This window comes from Coturnix japonica, chromosome 2, assembly GCF_054131305.1.
Source record: "Coturnix japonica strain WE chromosome 2, WE-NBRP24, whole genome shotgun sequence".
Lineage (NCBI taxonomy): Eukaryota > Metazoa > Chordata > Aves > Galliformes > Phasianidae > Coturnix > Coturnix japonica.
In genome coordinates this window covers 31,653,129-31,670,269 of record NC_140664.1, presented here as the reverse complement: position 1 = coordinate 31,670,269, position 17,141 = coordinate 31,653,129, and the positions used below count along the sequence as shown (strand labels likewise).

Sequence of the window (17,141 nt, the reverse complement as noted above, 5' to 3'; positions counted from 1 at the left end):
GGCAGACCTAGACTGTTATAAGGGTGGTTTCTGATTTTATAATGAGTCAGTAGTTGAAAAAAGTTCCCTGGTCTTCAGTGAATATTTAAACATAAGTTTTGGCATATTTGAACTGCATATGCAAATCCCTGTGGTTATAGCAGGTGCATTTAAATGAATATGAATTCCCTTTCAAAATGTAGATGAGGGTTACATTGTAGGAAAATTTCTAGGCAAGAACTTCAGAAGAGCTGGCAAAGAAACTTTACATTTTCTGTAGTCTCTGAAGTGCTAGAAAAGTTCGAAAGGACTAAAAGTAAGGTAATATCATGCCCAAATCTTAAAAACATGACTTAGTTGTGAATGTCATCTTGACAAAGAATGCAGGATGGTTTGTTAAGGGGTAAAAAAAAAGTGGAACACCAGTTCCAAGTGCAACTCAGGGGATAGTGAAATTATATATAAGTGGTGAATATCAAGTAGTGGACAGCTTCATATTCAGGCTTCATTTTCAAGAGCCACTTCAAGAGACACTGAGCTCTTGAACCAGTGCAGATGGAGTAGTTTCCATGCCTGCTGCCCACCTCTGAGGTAGGCAGCTCACAACACTGAAAAGAAATAGAAATAAACCAGAGTGATTGAAGAGTGTTTTAGAATGACAAACTTGAGGAACCTAAAATGCTGACTTTAACAAGTATAAAGTTAAAGGCTTCATTACTTAGGATAAAAGTGATCATTAGCCTGGACATAGAAGGTATAAAAATGCAATGCCAAGGAGCCAGATTCAAACCAGGACAAAGCTGCATGCTTTAAAACTATAAGAACAGCTGCCATTGGTACAATTTCTCTGAGGTCATGGTACATTAACACAGGAAACTGAAACATTACAATTTTCTTTCCTAAAGACATGATCTAGTTTAAATGAATTCATGACAGTCTTCTGCACTGACATGGGAGACCAGATCAGATGCTCACATTGGTTCTTTAGGGCATTTCAACCATAATCTGTACTTCATTACTCTCTTTCTCTCCTCTGGAGTGTCACATGCATCTAAATGCTGCTTATACAAGTACACAAGCCTGCAACTGTTACAGGAGGATGAATTGCACCCTTGCTCCACGGCACTGAAGCCCACATGTTTTATGCTGCTGCTTTTGACTTTGGCCCAATAAAAAAAAATAGAACAGCTGTTGTTTAGAATCCTTAAGAGCCCGGCAGAGATCTGCTCCATGTGCTGCCTTTGTGCAAATAGATCAGCACAACACAACAGTAGTTTCCATAGAGCAAGTGCCAGCACCACCCCAAAACACACTTCCCTACACCTTCCCTTTGCAGGCACACACCATCATCTTTGTCATCTTCCTAGAGCAAACACAATAAAGTCTTCCAAGTTCTTATAAAAAAACTATTAGTTATCTGAACTGATGCTGAATTAGACATTTGTCATTTGGACCTCTCGGTCTACCCTGATGTGGCCTTTTCCTAACTGTGTCATATTTTGGGACTCAGTCAACTCTACCTGCTGGTTGCTGCCTGAAAATGTCTTGCACAAAGCAATCCACTTAATACCTCTAGCCTGCTCTCCTTCTGGCAGAGCATGTGTCCATCTGGAGTTACAACCTCCTCTGACGACCAGACCACCTCTCATGACAACAATTGATATCCTCACATATAAGTATTCTGCTTTTTCCACATGGTGCAGTTTCTAGTTACACTGGTCTTGCCTCATCTCCCTCTTTTAATCTCTCTTGATTTATAACACATTATTTGTGTTGATCTCTCATATGAAATCCAAGGTTGTGTTTACCCTGTTTCTTTGACCCCATCCGGTAATAGCAGTACTAAACATAGTCAGAAGTCAACTTTGTGGACCTTTTCTTTTTCAGTAGGTGCTTTTTTTTTAAACTGTGACAGTTTAAAAAAGGAAAAAGAAACAAGCTGAAGAAAATGAGAACTAACGGGCTCTTACCTAAGCCTACTTTACTGTGAACTGCTAAACTGATGTCGACTTAGCTGAAACTGTGTGACTCTAAACGGTGCCTGCTGTTCCAGGCAGATCAGTGAAAACAATCTGAAATACAAAAATGTCCCATTTAGTCACAGCAAGACCGTCTCGGGGAAGTGAGAAAAGAGAGGACAGTGAGGTTACTCAAACACCTCAGTGAATAATCTATGTCAAATCTGACCTAAAGCGACAAATCTTCCCTGCACCAGCTGTATGGGCAATGTGAACAAGGATAGCTAGTCTTTGTGTCCTTTGATTTAATTTCCCTGTATGTTTTGCATAAGTGATAAACCTAAGGAGTGTTCGGACACTCCATTTCTTTGCAGACATTATACTTTTCCTCTAGCGTTCCTCTTAAATTTTCTAGTTGCCAGATGGATTTTTGGGGGGAAGAACAAGAGTAAGCTTTTTCCTGTACCTGTTTAAGAATTACAGTGCAGGCTGATATCAAATCATATGAAATAAAATACTGCAAAATAAAATCCCACTTACTTCTTATCCTTTCCTGGAATGGGCAATATTTTTTTCTTTGAAACAAGTTGTTCTGGCTGCCTTATATTAGTATCATTAGTATGTTTGAGGGACATGGTTTAGTGGGAGCTATTAGTAATAGGTGAACGGTTGGACTGGATGATCTTTTAGGTCTTTTCCAACCTTGGTGATTCTATGATTCTATGATTCTATCTTTACTTTTTCCTTCCAAGGTTTCATTCCAGCTATTAGCAGCTGGAATTTGAAATTGGATGGGTTTTTATTTTCCTCCTAACATAGCATAAACATGAAATAACACTAAACTCTGTTCCACAGCGTTTCTATCAAGTACAGAACCTCAGTCAGGTTTGTGTTCAGTGTGGAATCGCTGATTTGGAGCTGAAAGAAAAAATTCTATAAGTCCAGTGTAGAAGCTGTCCACCCTGCTTAGTGATGTCCGTAAGTGATGTATGATCTGTCTCTGTGCATAAATGTCTTCTCTCTTCATTATTAAGGCAAAAGCGTTTAAATCCAAGGACTGAAACTGATCAACTTTGAGTTTCTATTGGTTCCTAAAATCCACTGGTTCTCTTTACCCCTTAGTTTGACCAGTTGAGTAGGACAAATTTCCACCCATTATTTGGCATCCTGGGGAAACATCACTTATCAGCTGAAATAGTCTTGGAGATGGAGGTCCCAGCTTTCAGACTGGATCTATAGTGTATCTTTTACCTCTTACTATATTAACAACTTCATCTTGAAATAGAAAGAAAGAAAGAAAGAACGAAAAAGCAAGAACCTTATTATCTTACAGTAACATCAAATCTTTTATGCAAAAGCTCTTCAGGTCCCATGATCTATTCTTTTCAAAATATCTTTGAGCCTAATGCAGTAGGTACCCTATGGCTGACTACAGCCACTAGGACTTTCCCATCTGGCCTGCCATCTTGTCTGTAGCAGACAGAGACCAGATGTTCAAGGAATTAAATTCCTGGGGACAGATGAACTTCTTCCCATGCCTTCCCAGCCTGGTATGGAGAGAAACACATCACTACTGTGCCCATCACAGCTGGTGTGAGAACAGGAGGGTTAATAGAACTGTTTCTGCCCCTGCCCTGGTCTGTTCATTAAAATCCAATTTAAAATCTTAAACGCCTCCTTGCTTTCTTATTGAGCACCTAGATACATAAGCAAGATAAGGACAGGGAATAAAACACAATAACTCCTTGAGTGCCCTCTTGCCTCAGGCTAAAGCTCTTCATCACATAGTACATCAGAAGCAATGTATACAAACCCACATTTAGCTCAGGATGATTGTATGTAGCCGCTGCATGTAAACAGGAAGCTTACAGGACCCAAATGCAAATGTGGTATTCCCCTACAATTTATTCTTTTGTTGATACCTTGATGAGTAATTCCAGGAATTGCAGGGCATGGTGAACTGTATCTGACTTCTGACCCGCAGGCCCTATGGGTACAGCAAACTATAGACTTTTCTCCTTGATGGAAGCCTTTTGAGCAGGAGGAGCTTAGAGTAGATACCAGTAGAAAAGATCCCTCAGGCTGCCCAGGGAGATAATAGAGTCACCATCTCTGGAGGTGTTCAAGAAACATGTAGATGTGGCACTGAGGCACGTGGGCTAGTGGACATGGTGGTGGTGGGTTGATGGTTGGGCTAGATGATCTTAGAAGTCTTATCCAACACTAATGACTCTATGATTCTACAATTCCTTGGTCCATCACAGAATCAATCTAAATAAGCATTGCAAAAGAAATAATGTACATTTTTTTCCAAAATGCCAGAGCACCATATGAGTGATACAAACACCATAAAGGTGTATTAGGAAGGTTGAGGAAAAGTATTATTTTAATTGTTAAAGGGAAGGTGGCTTCAGGGAGGACTCCCTGATCACCAGTGCCACTGAGGTCAGCCGTTGGCACTTAGCAAAGCCAGCACTATTTGTGCCAGTTTACCAGTGGGTGTGATTGATTAGAGCTAGTTGAGCTTGCTCTGTCCAGAGCAGGTGCAGAGCAAATTTGCCCTGACTCAGTCAATTAACTTTATCAGAGAATCAGAATGAACAGTATGAATATAATAACTGTGTGCTACTATGCCTGCTCTCATGCTACTAGCATAGTCCTGAAGTCATCACTAAAAATGGTGCCCAAATCTTGCAATGTACGGACACTTCAGCTCAGGTTCATCCCATGTGTGGACAAAAGATTTGTGAGCTCACTGGAGCTATGTTCCACTGAACATGGGTTTCATTCAGTATAGAGAAAAGAAGGGAGATCAAAATAGAAAAGCAAAAATTGGACCAAGAGACCAGATGTCCAAATGGCCAAAGGGCAAACCTGGTATGTGCCAGGTGACACAGAACACTGTGTCACATGGGTGACAGGTTTACCTGAGCTGAAGGCAGTGCTGCAGCATCCATCTTCCATACTTCTGCCATTATGCCATGAAATTCCTACAGTTTCCAGTGACTAGAATTAGTAGAGGGAGACCAAGAAAATCCCATGCCTAAAACACAGGGACCTTCAAGCAAGCGTCCTCCAAGCCTGATGGCCATTCAGTCTGGTGTGAAGCTGTCTTCAACTAAGTCTTCTTGTAGGCTGCTTGTTTTGTTTTTGGTCCAACCAGTACATTAAGCTGGGCTTTTTTTCATAGAATCATAGAATTAACAAGGTTGGAAAAGACCTCCAAGTTAATCCAGTCCAATCATCTACCTATCACCAATATTTACCCACTAAACTATGCTCCTGAGTACAACATCTAAATGTTTCTTGAGGACCTCCAGGGATGGTGACTGCAACATCACCTTGGGCAGCCCATTCCAGCATCTTTCAGAGAAGAGATTTTTCCTAACATCCAACCTGAATCACCTCCGGTGCAACTTGAAGCCATTTCTTCTAGTCCTGTCTCTAGTAAGCAGGAGAAGAGGCTAAGCCCCACCTTGCCACCATGTCCTTTCAGGTAGCTGTAGAGAGCAATAATGTCTCCCCAGAACCTCCACCTCTTCTCCAGACTACACAATCCCAGCTCCTTCAGCCCCTCCCCATAAGAGTTGAATACACTCCTGGATCTCAATGTCTTTCTTGTAGGGAGAGGCCAAAAACTGAACACAGTACTCCAGGTGTGGCCTCACCAGTGCTGGGTACAGAGGGATGATCACTTCCCTGCTCCTGCTGGCACCATTACCTCTAATACAGACCAAGATGCCATAGGCCTTCTTGGCACACTGTGCACACTCATGATCTGATGAGAATCAACCAATACCCCTAGGTCCATTTCCTCTACACAGTTTTCCAGTCACTCTGCCCCAAGGCTGTAGCATTGCCTGGGGTTGTTGTGACCAAAGTGCAGCACTTGGTCTTGTTGAACTTCATCCCATTGTCCCCAGCCCACCAATCCAGCCTGTAATCCCAATTCTTGCATTAGGAATTTCCTGCATTATTTGCTTGCATTAATTTCCAGCATTAACCCAGTGTGATGCTGTATGTAGAGGCAAGCACAGGGCTGAGATATGAAGCAGCCGCCTATGCCCTTTCCCTGAGTGCCTTAGTAGCTCACAAGTCCTCAGGTATGATCTTATATGTTCTGTAAATTAGGTGTACCTAGTCTTTCCTTAGGCCACGTCATTTGTTTTCGTGCGCATTTGAACTCAAATAAATCAAATTGTTGTCCAAACGGATGGCCAGCAAGATAAGTCAGACCATCACGGACTGAATCAGTCTGAAATATGTTCAGATCTCACTGCAGACTTGCCTCTTGAGAGATGACTGTCACCTTCGTGCATTCAGCCTGAAGGTCTGTGGAGCCCCTTGCCTCCAGCAGCCCTCTCCTGGAATAATCCAATAACTCTGCATAGGAAACAACAGTAAGTCTCTGTGACAGCCCAAGGAGGGGCTAAGGATGCTAAATGCTTCTGTCAGCCCTCAAGCGTTGGCTGGTCACTCGTCCTTACTCTCAGAAAGGAAGTGGAGTGTCAGCTCCGTGGTACCTGGGCTTTTCTGGGTATTTCAAGCCATGCTACAAAATGCTCTGAATAAGCCAAAGTTTCTCTAAAAGCTGAGCTGTATTACTCTGGGATTTTTTTTTCTATGGAAAAGGACTTTATCCCAAAGGACTAAACTACCAGCATGGTGAAGAGCAACACTAAGGCTTCCACCTCACCTGCCCATGCCTCACTGTTCTTTCTTCATAGAATCAGAATCATAGAATGGTCTGGGTTGGAAAGGACCTCAACGATCATTTGGTTTCAGCTGTGGGCAGGGTCATCAGCCACTAGTCCAGGCTGCCCAGAGCCACATTCATCCTGGCTTTGAATGCCTCCACAGGAATGGGGCATCCACAGTCTCATTGGGCAACCTGTTCCAGTGCGTCTCCACCCTCTGAGTGAAAAACTTCCTCCTAATATCTAGCCTATACCTCCCCTGTCTTAGTTTAAAACCATTCCCACTTGTCATTCCCCCTCCTGTTTATACACTCCCTTCAAGTGCTGGAAGACCACAATGAGGTCTCCCCAGAGCTTCCTCTTCTCTAAGCTAAACAAGCCCTGTTCCCTCTACCTTTCCTCACAGGAGAGATGCTCCAGCCCTCTGATAATCTCAGTGGCCCTCCTCTGGACCTGTTCCAAGAGCTCTGCATGTTTCTTGTGTTGGGGGCCCCAGGCCTGGACACAGTACTCCAGATAGGGCCTCACAAGAGCTGAGTTCAGGGGGACAGTCACCTCCCTCTCCCTGCTGGCCACCCCTTTTTAATGCAGCCCAGAACACAGTTGACCTGCAAGCACACACTGCTGGCTCATGTCCAGCTTCTCATCTACCAGGACTCCCGAGTCCTTCTCTGCAGGGCTGCTTTCAAGGGTTTCTTGCACTTGGCCTTCTTGAACCTCATTAGGTACACACAGCTCCACTTTCCCAGCCTGTCCAGGTCCCTCTGGATGGCTTCCTTTCCCTCCAATGTATTGACTGCACAGCTCAGCTTGGTGTCATCTGCAAACTTGCTGAGGGTGCACACAATGTCAGTGATCTTTCCCTTGGTGTGGCTGCAGTGAGGTGGGATCCTCCAGTCTGCAGCAGCAGCTTTCTGCCTACACACATGGCAGAAGCGGGGCTGAAGATGGCTGATCTCATCCCTGGATCAAATTGCAAGCTCAAATCCCATTGTGATGGTTTGGCTCAAAAGCACCATGAGCTTGTGTCACAGCGCTAATCAGAGCTAGGCACTGTTACAAGGAGCTCTCCTCCCGGTCGTGATCTCTGCTGTTATTAAAGGATGTTGTCACTTTGAAAACAGGGTTGTTCCATCTTGTAACGAAGCATGGCCATATGGTATATGAAGAATGAACACAAGGAATCAAGAGAGCAAAAGCAAGCAAGGAAGAGAAAGAGGGGAAAAAATACAGAAAGAAAATGAGAGACAGAAGGACAGAGACAGACAGTCAGATACCAGTGAGATATTAGTTCCTCTCTTCTGTTACATGCCATTTCCCCAAGCCAGCCTGCATCCAGAATCACTGCATTGTCCTACAGTAAAGGAAAATAAAAAGAGTACCCAGGAGAAAAAAATGTGATATGAAAAAGGGAAAAGTTCCTCTACCTCAGATTATGTGCAATTCTAGGCAGTGTAACCATGAAACATGGGCTGAGGCATCCCAGTTTCTGTGAACGTGCTATGTTTTAGAGGATGTTACTCTTGGAGCTTCTAAACTTCATGATATAAACAGCAAACCTAATTCTGAAAAAAGCACCTACCACACCTGATTACCATAACCAGGAGCTCACACCTTTAAATCAAAAGTCAGTTGAGTTGGAAAAGGTTTAAGTTTTTTCAATAAATTACTTTTTATAATGACTATAAAAGTTATATAGCACACAGAGGCTTGCTCGAGGTAGATACTTTACTGTACCCGAATTGCTGGGAATACTTCCCGAGACATAAAGCTGACAATCAGACATCTGAGTGTGTTTGAAAAACATCATCTACCTGGAGATTAAAGTGTGAATTCAGCAAAGTAATCCAGAAAGGAAATCTTTTGTTCTTCCTTATTACTTCGCGTGGCAACAGAAGTGCTTAATGGGAAAAGAGCTTATACCTTCATTCAAAAGTAGTTGAAATACAGCAAGAATCTGAAAACTAAATTATTTTTCTCTCTTAAATATATGGATTTTTACTCTTACTGAGCTGTATTTCAGCACTTCTTCATACTTTATGTCCATGATAACTTATTAAACATATAAAATTACCTTATTTATAGAGTAAAACAGAGTTTCTAGCAGTAGTGCCTGTATTTTTCAGCACAGCTATGTAGATGTGTATAGATTGTAGATGAGCTTTTAATTACAAGGGGAAGGGAACTGCTAGGAATAAAAGATGTTTGTTGTTCTGTGCAGAAGGGAACAAAAGGTGTGATGATGCTAAGTTAGCAAATACACTGAACTGTTTTTTTAAGCGAAATAAAGCAGTCAGGAAAAAAAAAAAGCCATGTAGTAAGAATTGTTGAGAGAAGATCATAAGGAAGATTGAAGGGGGAAGAAACCGAGTATGTGAAACTGAGCATATCCTTAGGATGTGCCTCATAAGGAGAGAAGGGAATTCACTAATGAACTTATCCAAACTACTGGCAATTATTTTAAAGCATTTCTGGAGAATTAGTGAGCTCTACGAGGTCTGAAAAGAAAGGGGAACTTGTTACTGGTCTTTAAAAATGGCAGGGGAAGAGGAAGAGAAAGAGTGATCCTGTCATCTACCATCTGGTAAGCCTAACTTCAGACTGCAGTAATATAGTGGGGAAAATATTAAAAGGTAAAAGTCCTGAGCAGTTAGGGGAAAATGGATCCGCAGCCAATAAACAGCATGGATTTATAAAGAAGGGAAGAAAGGCACACACAGGCATTTTTTTCTTCCTATAATTGCAAAGTGGTGACTGAAGGGAACACAGTAGGTGTAATATACGTGCCTACCAGCATATAGATTTGGATGTATGGGCTTCAGTAAATTAAATAAGATCCAGTAGTGAGACCAAGGAAAAAAAAATCCAATGTAATTTTTGGACCTGTAACACAGAGGCATCGTGTCATATAGCCAGGAAGTGATAGATGTCTCTCTCAGTACACAATACTGATGAGATAGCACCTCGACTGCTGCTTTCAAATTTAAGTACTTTCAGTACCAATAAAAGTGAACTGGAAGGAGTTCAAGAAGCATGGAAGGGAAGGGAAAGGAAAGGAAGGGTCTATTGGCAATGAAATATTAACTGAAAATAAACTTCTCTAGCTTGGCCAAGTGGAAGTGAGGAAGGTAAGCTCAGTGCCACACTTGTTAGAGTGGAAAGATTCCAATATAAAGAAAGTCGGACTGAGTGTGAGCATAGAAGATGGACAAGGAGTAAATATCAACTGTTCATGGCCAGTGCTTCAGCCTCTACCTTTGCTGAAACCCATCCTGACATTTCTTGAGAGTGTTTAAAAGGGACAGAGAATAAAGACCTAGTGATTAGATAGATCCGATAGGGCAGAATTCAGGCTGAAACAGATTCATAAGCACTGCAGATTGCTCTTTCAAATCCAGGGCATATTTGCTAAGGAAAAATGCAGTGGCAAGTGTGGTTTCAAGGGATGGAAAGAGGATAGGAAAGTGGAGAGAAGGGAAGGGGAAGGAAGGAAGGAAGGAAGGAAGGAAGGAAGGAAGGAAGGAAGGAAGGAAGGAAGGAAGGAAGGAAGGAAGGAAGGAAGGAAGGAAGGAAGGAAGGAAGGAAGGAAGGAAGGAAGGAAGGAAGGAAGGAAGGAAGGAAGGAAGGAAGGAAGGAAGGAAGGAAGGAAGGAAGGAAGGAAGGAAGGAAGGAAGGAAGGAAGGAAGGAAGGAAGGAAGGAAGGAAGGAAGGAAGGAAGGAAGGAAGGAAGGAAGGAAGGAAGGAAGGAAGGAAGGAAGGAAGGAAGGAAGGAAGGAAGGAAGGAAGGAAGGAAGGAAGGAAGGAAGGAAGGAAGGAAGGAAGGAAGGAAGGAAGGAAGGAAGGAAGGAAGGAAGGAAGGAAGGAAGGAAGGAAGGAAGGAAGGAAGGAAGGAAGGAAGGAAGGAAGGAAGGAAGGAAAGACATAGCATTTATTTAAGATCTTTTGGTCTTTCCTCATAAACCTTAGGATAATGCCTCAGTGTGTGTGCGCCCAGTGCTGCCTCTGAAACTGGAATACCACCAGGCTCTTCTAGCCTATTTCAAGTACATACATTTCCTGATGTGAGACCATGTAAATGTTTAGATAAAACTTACAGAAAGTCTTTTGACTCTTACCCAAGCCCGTCTCTTACTCCCCAGGGTCCAGCTTCCAAAACAGCGCAGCCAGACGGCAATTCCTCCCGGTGCCCCCAACCCCACGCCGACCTTTCCTTGCAGCCCTAAACGAGCCCGGAGCCTCGCAGGGACCCTGCACTGCGCCCGCTGCCCAGGAGATGGTGCTGTGGATTTTGGATCGAGAGCGCCGCGTCGGGACCGGGGCTCTGCCAGTTGTCTGCGGGAAAGGGGTCGGTTAAAGGCAGGGGTCTCCCCAGGGACCCTCAGCTGCCACCGATCCGGCAGACTTTTCATTCCTTACTCCAAGGGCCGCCCATCCCTGAAGGAGCGGGATCGCACTCCCTCCCCAGTACGTTTCATCTGTGCCCCGCTATAGATTCGGCTCCCTGTGCAGCTCTCCCTTCTCTTCACAGCTCGGGGATGGGGAGATGCTCCCCCCGCAGCCCCTGCCCCGGGATGTCCCGCCGGGCCGGGGCGGAGGGGAACGCTTTTCTTCTCCCCTACACGGAGCTCCTGGTGGGATTGCGCTGTCCATGGCTAAATAAATAAATAAACAAATAAAAATAAGAGAGAGAGAGAGAGAGAAAGAAAAGAATGAAAAAAAAAACACCTTGCCAAGCTGAGAATTCACGGATTTCTGCGGAGACGCCTGTGAGGGCTGCTCACTAAGAGAGGATGAAGCGGGGCCGTCGTTTGCTTTATTTTTAACCCTTTCTTTTTCTTCACCCCGAACTTACATAAAGTTTGTCAACGACTGTGTTCACACGCAGGGATCTGCTGTGAGAGGGCAGAGCACCCCCCCGAGCCCCGCGGCTGTCCGGTCAGCCCGGCCCCGGAGTGCGGGTTTGGAGCCGGGGATGGGCGGACCGGGAGCTGCGTGACACTCGGCCTGAATCCCACCTCAGCAGGGCTTCTCTCCCCTCCACCCGCAGGCAGAGCCGTCAGACAGCGGGCGGAGAGAGACAGCGGTCGGACTTCTCTCTGCCGGCCGGGCCCCGATCCTTCCTGCGGCTACCGGCCTCTCCTGCCCCAAAATAACGCGCAACCAATGGCAGAGGGCCACTGTGCAATTAAAGCAGGTAACGAGGAGCTGGACAGATGTGTTTTCATTGCGCTGTAAGATAAACGCGATGTTAAATGCCTGACAACTTCCCAGAAGCAATCAGCAAAAGTTTACGAGTGCATAAACCTCAAAGACCATTCCTCGGTATTTTTATAAGCCCCGCATTTAGAGTTCCTATAAATTCTTCTGCCCGCTCCCAAACTCAAGTTCCTGAGACTACAGAACAGCTCGGGCAGAGCGACGGGCGACGGGGCGGGCAGAAAGCTCGGACGGACGGAAAGAAACAGTAGACGGGGAGAGAGCACCTGGGGGAGAGCGGAGAGGAGGAGGCCGGGAGTGCCACCGGCCCGACGTTGCGGACCCTGAAGGGTCAGGCAGAAGGGAGGGAGGGGTAGTGAAAGCGATGAGTGAGGAGGGATGGAGCCGGAGAGCTCTGTCTTCAAAGCTGCCGGCAGTGGAACGTTCCCCTTAGCCGTCACATCGGAGTAACAGCGTCCGTCATCCTCAAGTGACCGCCTGATTTTCATAAGTTGGAGCTGATTAAATATATATATATATTTTAAATAATAATAATAAATAAAATACTCTGAGGTAATAAACGCCTCTGTCGACTGTCCCAAGGAAAAGGAAGTTGCTAAAGGGGAAAAAATTATCAAGGCAAAATGCCTTTGGATCGCTAATGATGGAGGTTAAAGGGTGGCAAGGGGTGGGCAGCTCGGTGGCCGCTCGCTTGGCTGGGGACCAGGGACAGGGGCCGGGCTGGGGCAGCCCCTCCTACAGGGCCCGTCTCGCATGGCCGTGCGTGGCCTGGGGACGCGCGGTGCCGGGGTGTGCATTGTACGGTCCGCATTGTAGTCCTGTCCTCGCTCTCTGAAATCTCAGTCAATTACTCGAAGATCCGCAGCTTGGCTCCTTTTCATTCTTTCCAGGTGAAAATTCAAACGTTTGCTGTTGTCGCCTGCTCCTTTCTTCCCTGAAACAAGGCACCCAACTGTTCCCATATTACCATTCAAAAACAGGTTCTGTGGCGAAGCTCATTTGTGAATCTATTACAGAGATTAATAGATTATTTCTCCTTTTTCAACTAATTCTCAGTGGGGAAATTTAACCATATGGTAAGGAGAGAATTAGAATTTCATCACATTAGAGCAAAATGTAATGAAAAGAGTCCAACACCTGGGGCCAACTCCGAAAGACACAATTAAAAGGTTTTTAATGAAAGCGGGGAAACCAAAAAATTTCATAGCCCTCGGTAATTCTGCCCCATAAGGATGATTTAGTGGAAGCGTTGGGAAATATTGTTTTTACTGATGTCGCCGGAACGAAAACCCGACGCTAAATAGTGGGTGCTCCCTGAGCGCACCGCAGTGGAGAAGCAGAGCGGCTCTGAAAGGGGAGAGGCGGACGGAGCCCGGCGGGAGGGGGGATGGGGGGTGCGGGGTCCCGGGCTGCCAACGGAGCGAAGCTCCAAGGGAGGGACGGAGAGAGGAAGGGCGCTGTGAAGAGTTGGGAGATCGTCTTTAAAAAGTTTAGTGGGTTCGGGGCCGTCTTGGTAGGTTCGGGTCTTACTTGGTGGGTTTGGGGCTTTCTCTGCCCTCTCTCCTCCCCGGACCGAGGTAAACGCCGGGGATTTATCTTTCCACAGGGACACGGGAGATAAGCATTAGGAAGCGGCAATCTGCTGCTTGGAGAGGAGGGGAACCTCCTCGCGGTTCGGTCTCTCTCTGTTAGTGGGGGTGGAGAAGGCTGGGACCCCCCCGCCCCCGCCCCCAGGAGCACCTCAGCTCAGGCTGGGCCGGGGCTTCCGAATTATTTATTTATTTTTTCTTTTCCCTTCCGAATGGGGGGGGGGGAGGGGGCTCTGAGTGGATGTAAACGCGGGGGGCGGGTGGGCTGCGGGGGGGTGGGGGGGGGAAGAGGGTGTCCCTCCGCCCGCACGGCCGAAGCAGCGGGAGTCGGGCGGCTCCGGCGCGGCGCGGGGCTGCAATTTGCTGAAGGAGGCAAAGAACATCCTTCGATCTAAGTAGGGCTTTTAGTGTGCTCATTGATGAGTGAAAGTCGCCACACATGTCAAGCTAAAGGCAGTTGTTGGGTTACTAACAGGACACAACGTCTTGCAAACATATGCGTTAAGCTGTGTATACAGATGGCAGCGAGAATAATGGAGCGGGCGCCGCTTATAAAGCTCGGGCTGCTGCCTGCCTGCAGACCTGGGAAATGAAACTATTCAGACTCGGGGCCAGATAGCGCCTGGGATTGTTTGTTACCGTTTTAATCCTATTAATTAAAACGTTAACCTGATTGGGTAGAAAGCTCTGTCCCAACAGGCGACTCTTCTCCATAATAACCTACTCTCCGAGATAATGATGTAAAAGACTCCCCCGTCTGCGGCGGCTGCTGGTTGATGGGTCCGGAAATCTCTTGAAGGTGAATCCAAGCAAGATAAACGGTGGAAGCGGCGCGGCTGGCAGCGCACAATGCCCCAGCGCGGCGCCTGCTGAGGGCGAGCCGGAGCCGGAGCTGCAGCGGGAGCCGCCGCCACCGCCGCCGTATCACCGCCAGCCACCGCCGGAGCCCGGAGCGGAGCGGGGCCACCGAGAGCGGCGCAGCCCCGCCGGGAGCCGGGAGGCGCCTTCCGCCTGCGGGACGCCGGGGAGCCGCCCGCAGCGGCGCGGAGAAGCCTTGGAGGAGCGGGCCGGGAGCTGAGGGGGGCGGAGGAGGCGGAGGCGCCGATGGAGCGGGCGCTGGGGCTGCCCGCCGAAGAGGACCTCTTCCACAAGAGCCTCGCCGCCTCGGCCAAGCGCATGGAGTCCGCCTTCCGCTCGCCCCCGGGGCTCGACCTCTCCCACCCGCGCGACCGCCAGCCCTCGCCGCTCGCCTGCTACGAAGCGCCGGAGCCCGAGGCGCTGCTGCAGCCCGGCGTCGGCGGGGACCCGCTGGCGCTGCCGCCGGGCTCCGTCTGCGTCAAGTACGGAGAGAGCGCCAGCCGCAGCTCGGTGGCCGAGAGCAGCGGCGGCGAGCAGAGCCCCGACGACGACAGCGACGGCCGCTGCGAGCTGCTGCTGCGTGGCGCCGGGGGGGACCCGCGCGACGCTTCGCCGGCGGCGGGCGGCGGCGGCGGCGGCCCGGGAGGAGGGGGGGGCGGGGGGCTGAAGGCTGCCGAGGGCGGCTGCTCCAACGGGCACGGGCACGGCGGCAGCAAGAAGTCCAAGGAGCAGAAGGCGCTGCGCCTCAACATCAACGCGAGGGAGCGGCGGCGGATGCACGACCTGAACGACGCGCTGGACGAGCTGCGGGCCGTCATCCCCTACGCGCACAGCCCCTCGGTGAGGAAGCTCTCCAAGATCGCCACGCTGCTGCTGGCCAAGAACTACATCCTCATGCAGGCGCAGGCCCTGGAGGAGATGCGGCGCCTCGTGGCTTATCTCAACCAGGGCCAGGCCATCTCGGCCGCCTCCCTGCCCAGCTCCGCCGCGGCGGCGGCGGCGGCGGCGGCCGCGCTGCACCCCGCCCTCGGCGCCTACGAGCAGGCGGCGGGGTACCCGTTCAGCGCCGGGCTGCCTCCAGCCACCTCCTGCCCGGAGAAATGTGCCATCTTCAACAGCGTCTCCTCCAGTCTCTGCAAACAGTGCACGGAGAAGCCTTAAGCCGCGCCGAGCCCCGCCGCCGCCGCCGCCTCCTCCGCGGCCCCGGGGAGATGAGAGGGAAGGGAAGGGCGCCGGGGGGCCGCGGCCGGGCCGGGCCGGGGGTCGCGGGGGCGGCGGAGGGACTGAGAGCCGCCCGGGTCCCCGCCGCCCTCAGATCCGAGCGCTCCGCGGGCTCCGCCGGGACGGGACGGCCGCGGGTGGGGGCCGGGGAGGGAGAAGGGGCGGCGGGGGGCGAGCCCTGCAGCGGGGAGTCGCGGGCTGAACCCCGGCGGGGCCTCTGCGCGTCCGGACAATGGGGCGGCTGAGAAACAGAGGCCGGGAGGGAGACAGAACGAGGGGACGGGAGAGCGGAACCGCGTCCCGGCCCGCCCAGCATCGAGCGGTCCCGGTGATGGGGAGCGGAGGTGAATGGGACAAATCAGAGAAGGGCACGAGAACGTAGGCTTTTTCTTTTTTCTTTCTTTTATTTTTTTTCCTTTTTATTTTTTAGTTTTTATTTTTATTAGCATTATTATAATTATTCTGAGCCAGGAAACAAACAAACTTGAAATGTAAACTTCTTATTTAAGCGACTCGCAGAAACAAAAGAGAGACTGGAGCGTTGCTTGTTGGAAGACTTTGGTGCTTTTGGAGCGTCTCGAAACTTTTGATCCCGTGCAAATGCGCAAAGTTTTGGTGAGAGTGATTGAAAAAAATATATATATACCGAGAAAGATATAAAGAAACAATGGGAAATAAAAGAAAGAAACGATCCTTGATCCGAACCCGTCCTCCGTGTGTGGCTGAAAAGCACCGCGTTTCTGAACGAGGGATCTGTGCGCACCTCGTCCTCCCCACCCGCAGCGCTGTACAGACGGGACGTATTTATTTGTTCTTCTTTGGGTGACCCTCCCGCCCTGCCGGTAGTTCTCATGTGTTAAGGTCAGGGGTCTTTCTGTGCGGTTACTTTCTAATGCTTCTAAAATTCTGTTTATGGATGAACTTTAAAACTGTGTGCCAAGTGTTGAAAGCGTTTCTTTTGCCAACACCGTATAACCGGAACTGTTGCTGTACCCGAGCTGCTGAGGTTTCTGAAAGGTCATCTTGGATTTTATTTTCAGTTGCATCATCCCTGTATTTCAATTGAGCTTTAATAAATCGCTTCAGTCCAAAAAAAATAATGACAGGAAAGGTGTATTCTTCGTGGCTCGGCCACTGATTTGGGAAAGGGTTTTGCGTTAGGGCAGGTGAGGGTCGTTCCCTTTGCCCGGGCGCAGAGCAAAAGCTGCTACGCGAATATCGCCAATGTTTCCCAGGGCGCTGTGTTTGCAGAGGTGTCGTTTGGACCGCTTATAACGCGTACGTAAATGATTCCTTCCGACCGTGGATGATATTCTTGAAGTTGAAACACTTGAAAATACTTTGGGCTGATTTTCCGAAGCGTGTGGAGTTCTTTTGTTTTTCGGGGGGTGGGGAGGGAGGACGGGGTGGGGTTGTGTTTTTTTTTAATGGGGGGGGGAGGAGGGGAGGGGATGGGGGGGGAAAGAAAGATGAAAAGCAAGAAGGAGCTATTTCCCCAAAGTGAGCCTTCCGCTTGAGTTTGCATGGCTGGGTGCTGCCTCTCTGCCAGTTGTAAATCCGGATTTTGTAATTCTTCTTTTCTTTCCAACCCCGACTCCTGCTATTTTCCACTCCTCGCAGAT

General features: G+C 48.5%; 1 protein-coding gene across 1 annotated transcript; it reads left to right on the top strand.

Annotated features, from left to right (window-relative positions):
* The first annotated feature begins 13,649 nt into the window (after nucleotides 1-13,649).
* Nucleotides 13,650-16,616, top strand: BHLHE22 (basic helix-loop-helix family member e22). The gene has a single exon (XM_015855769.3). It carries the CDS (start codon nucleotides 14,545-14,547, stop codon nucleotides 15,457-15,459), a length of 915 nt encoding a protein of 304 aa, XP_015711255.2. The 5' UTR covers nucleotides 13,650-14,544; the 3' UTR covers nucleotides 15,460-16,616.
* Nucleotides 16,617-17,141: the final 525 nt, after the last annotated feature.

Bases quoted from the DNA above. Each gene is read 5' to 3' on its own strand.
- BHLHE22 (XM_015855769.3), top strand. From the start codon at position 14,545: ATGGAGCGGGCGCTGGGGCTGCCCGCCGAAGAGGACCTCTTCCACAAG.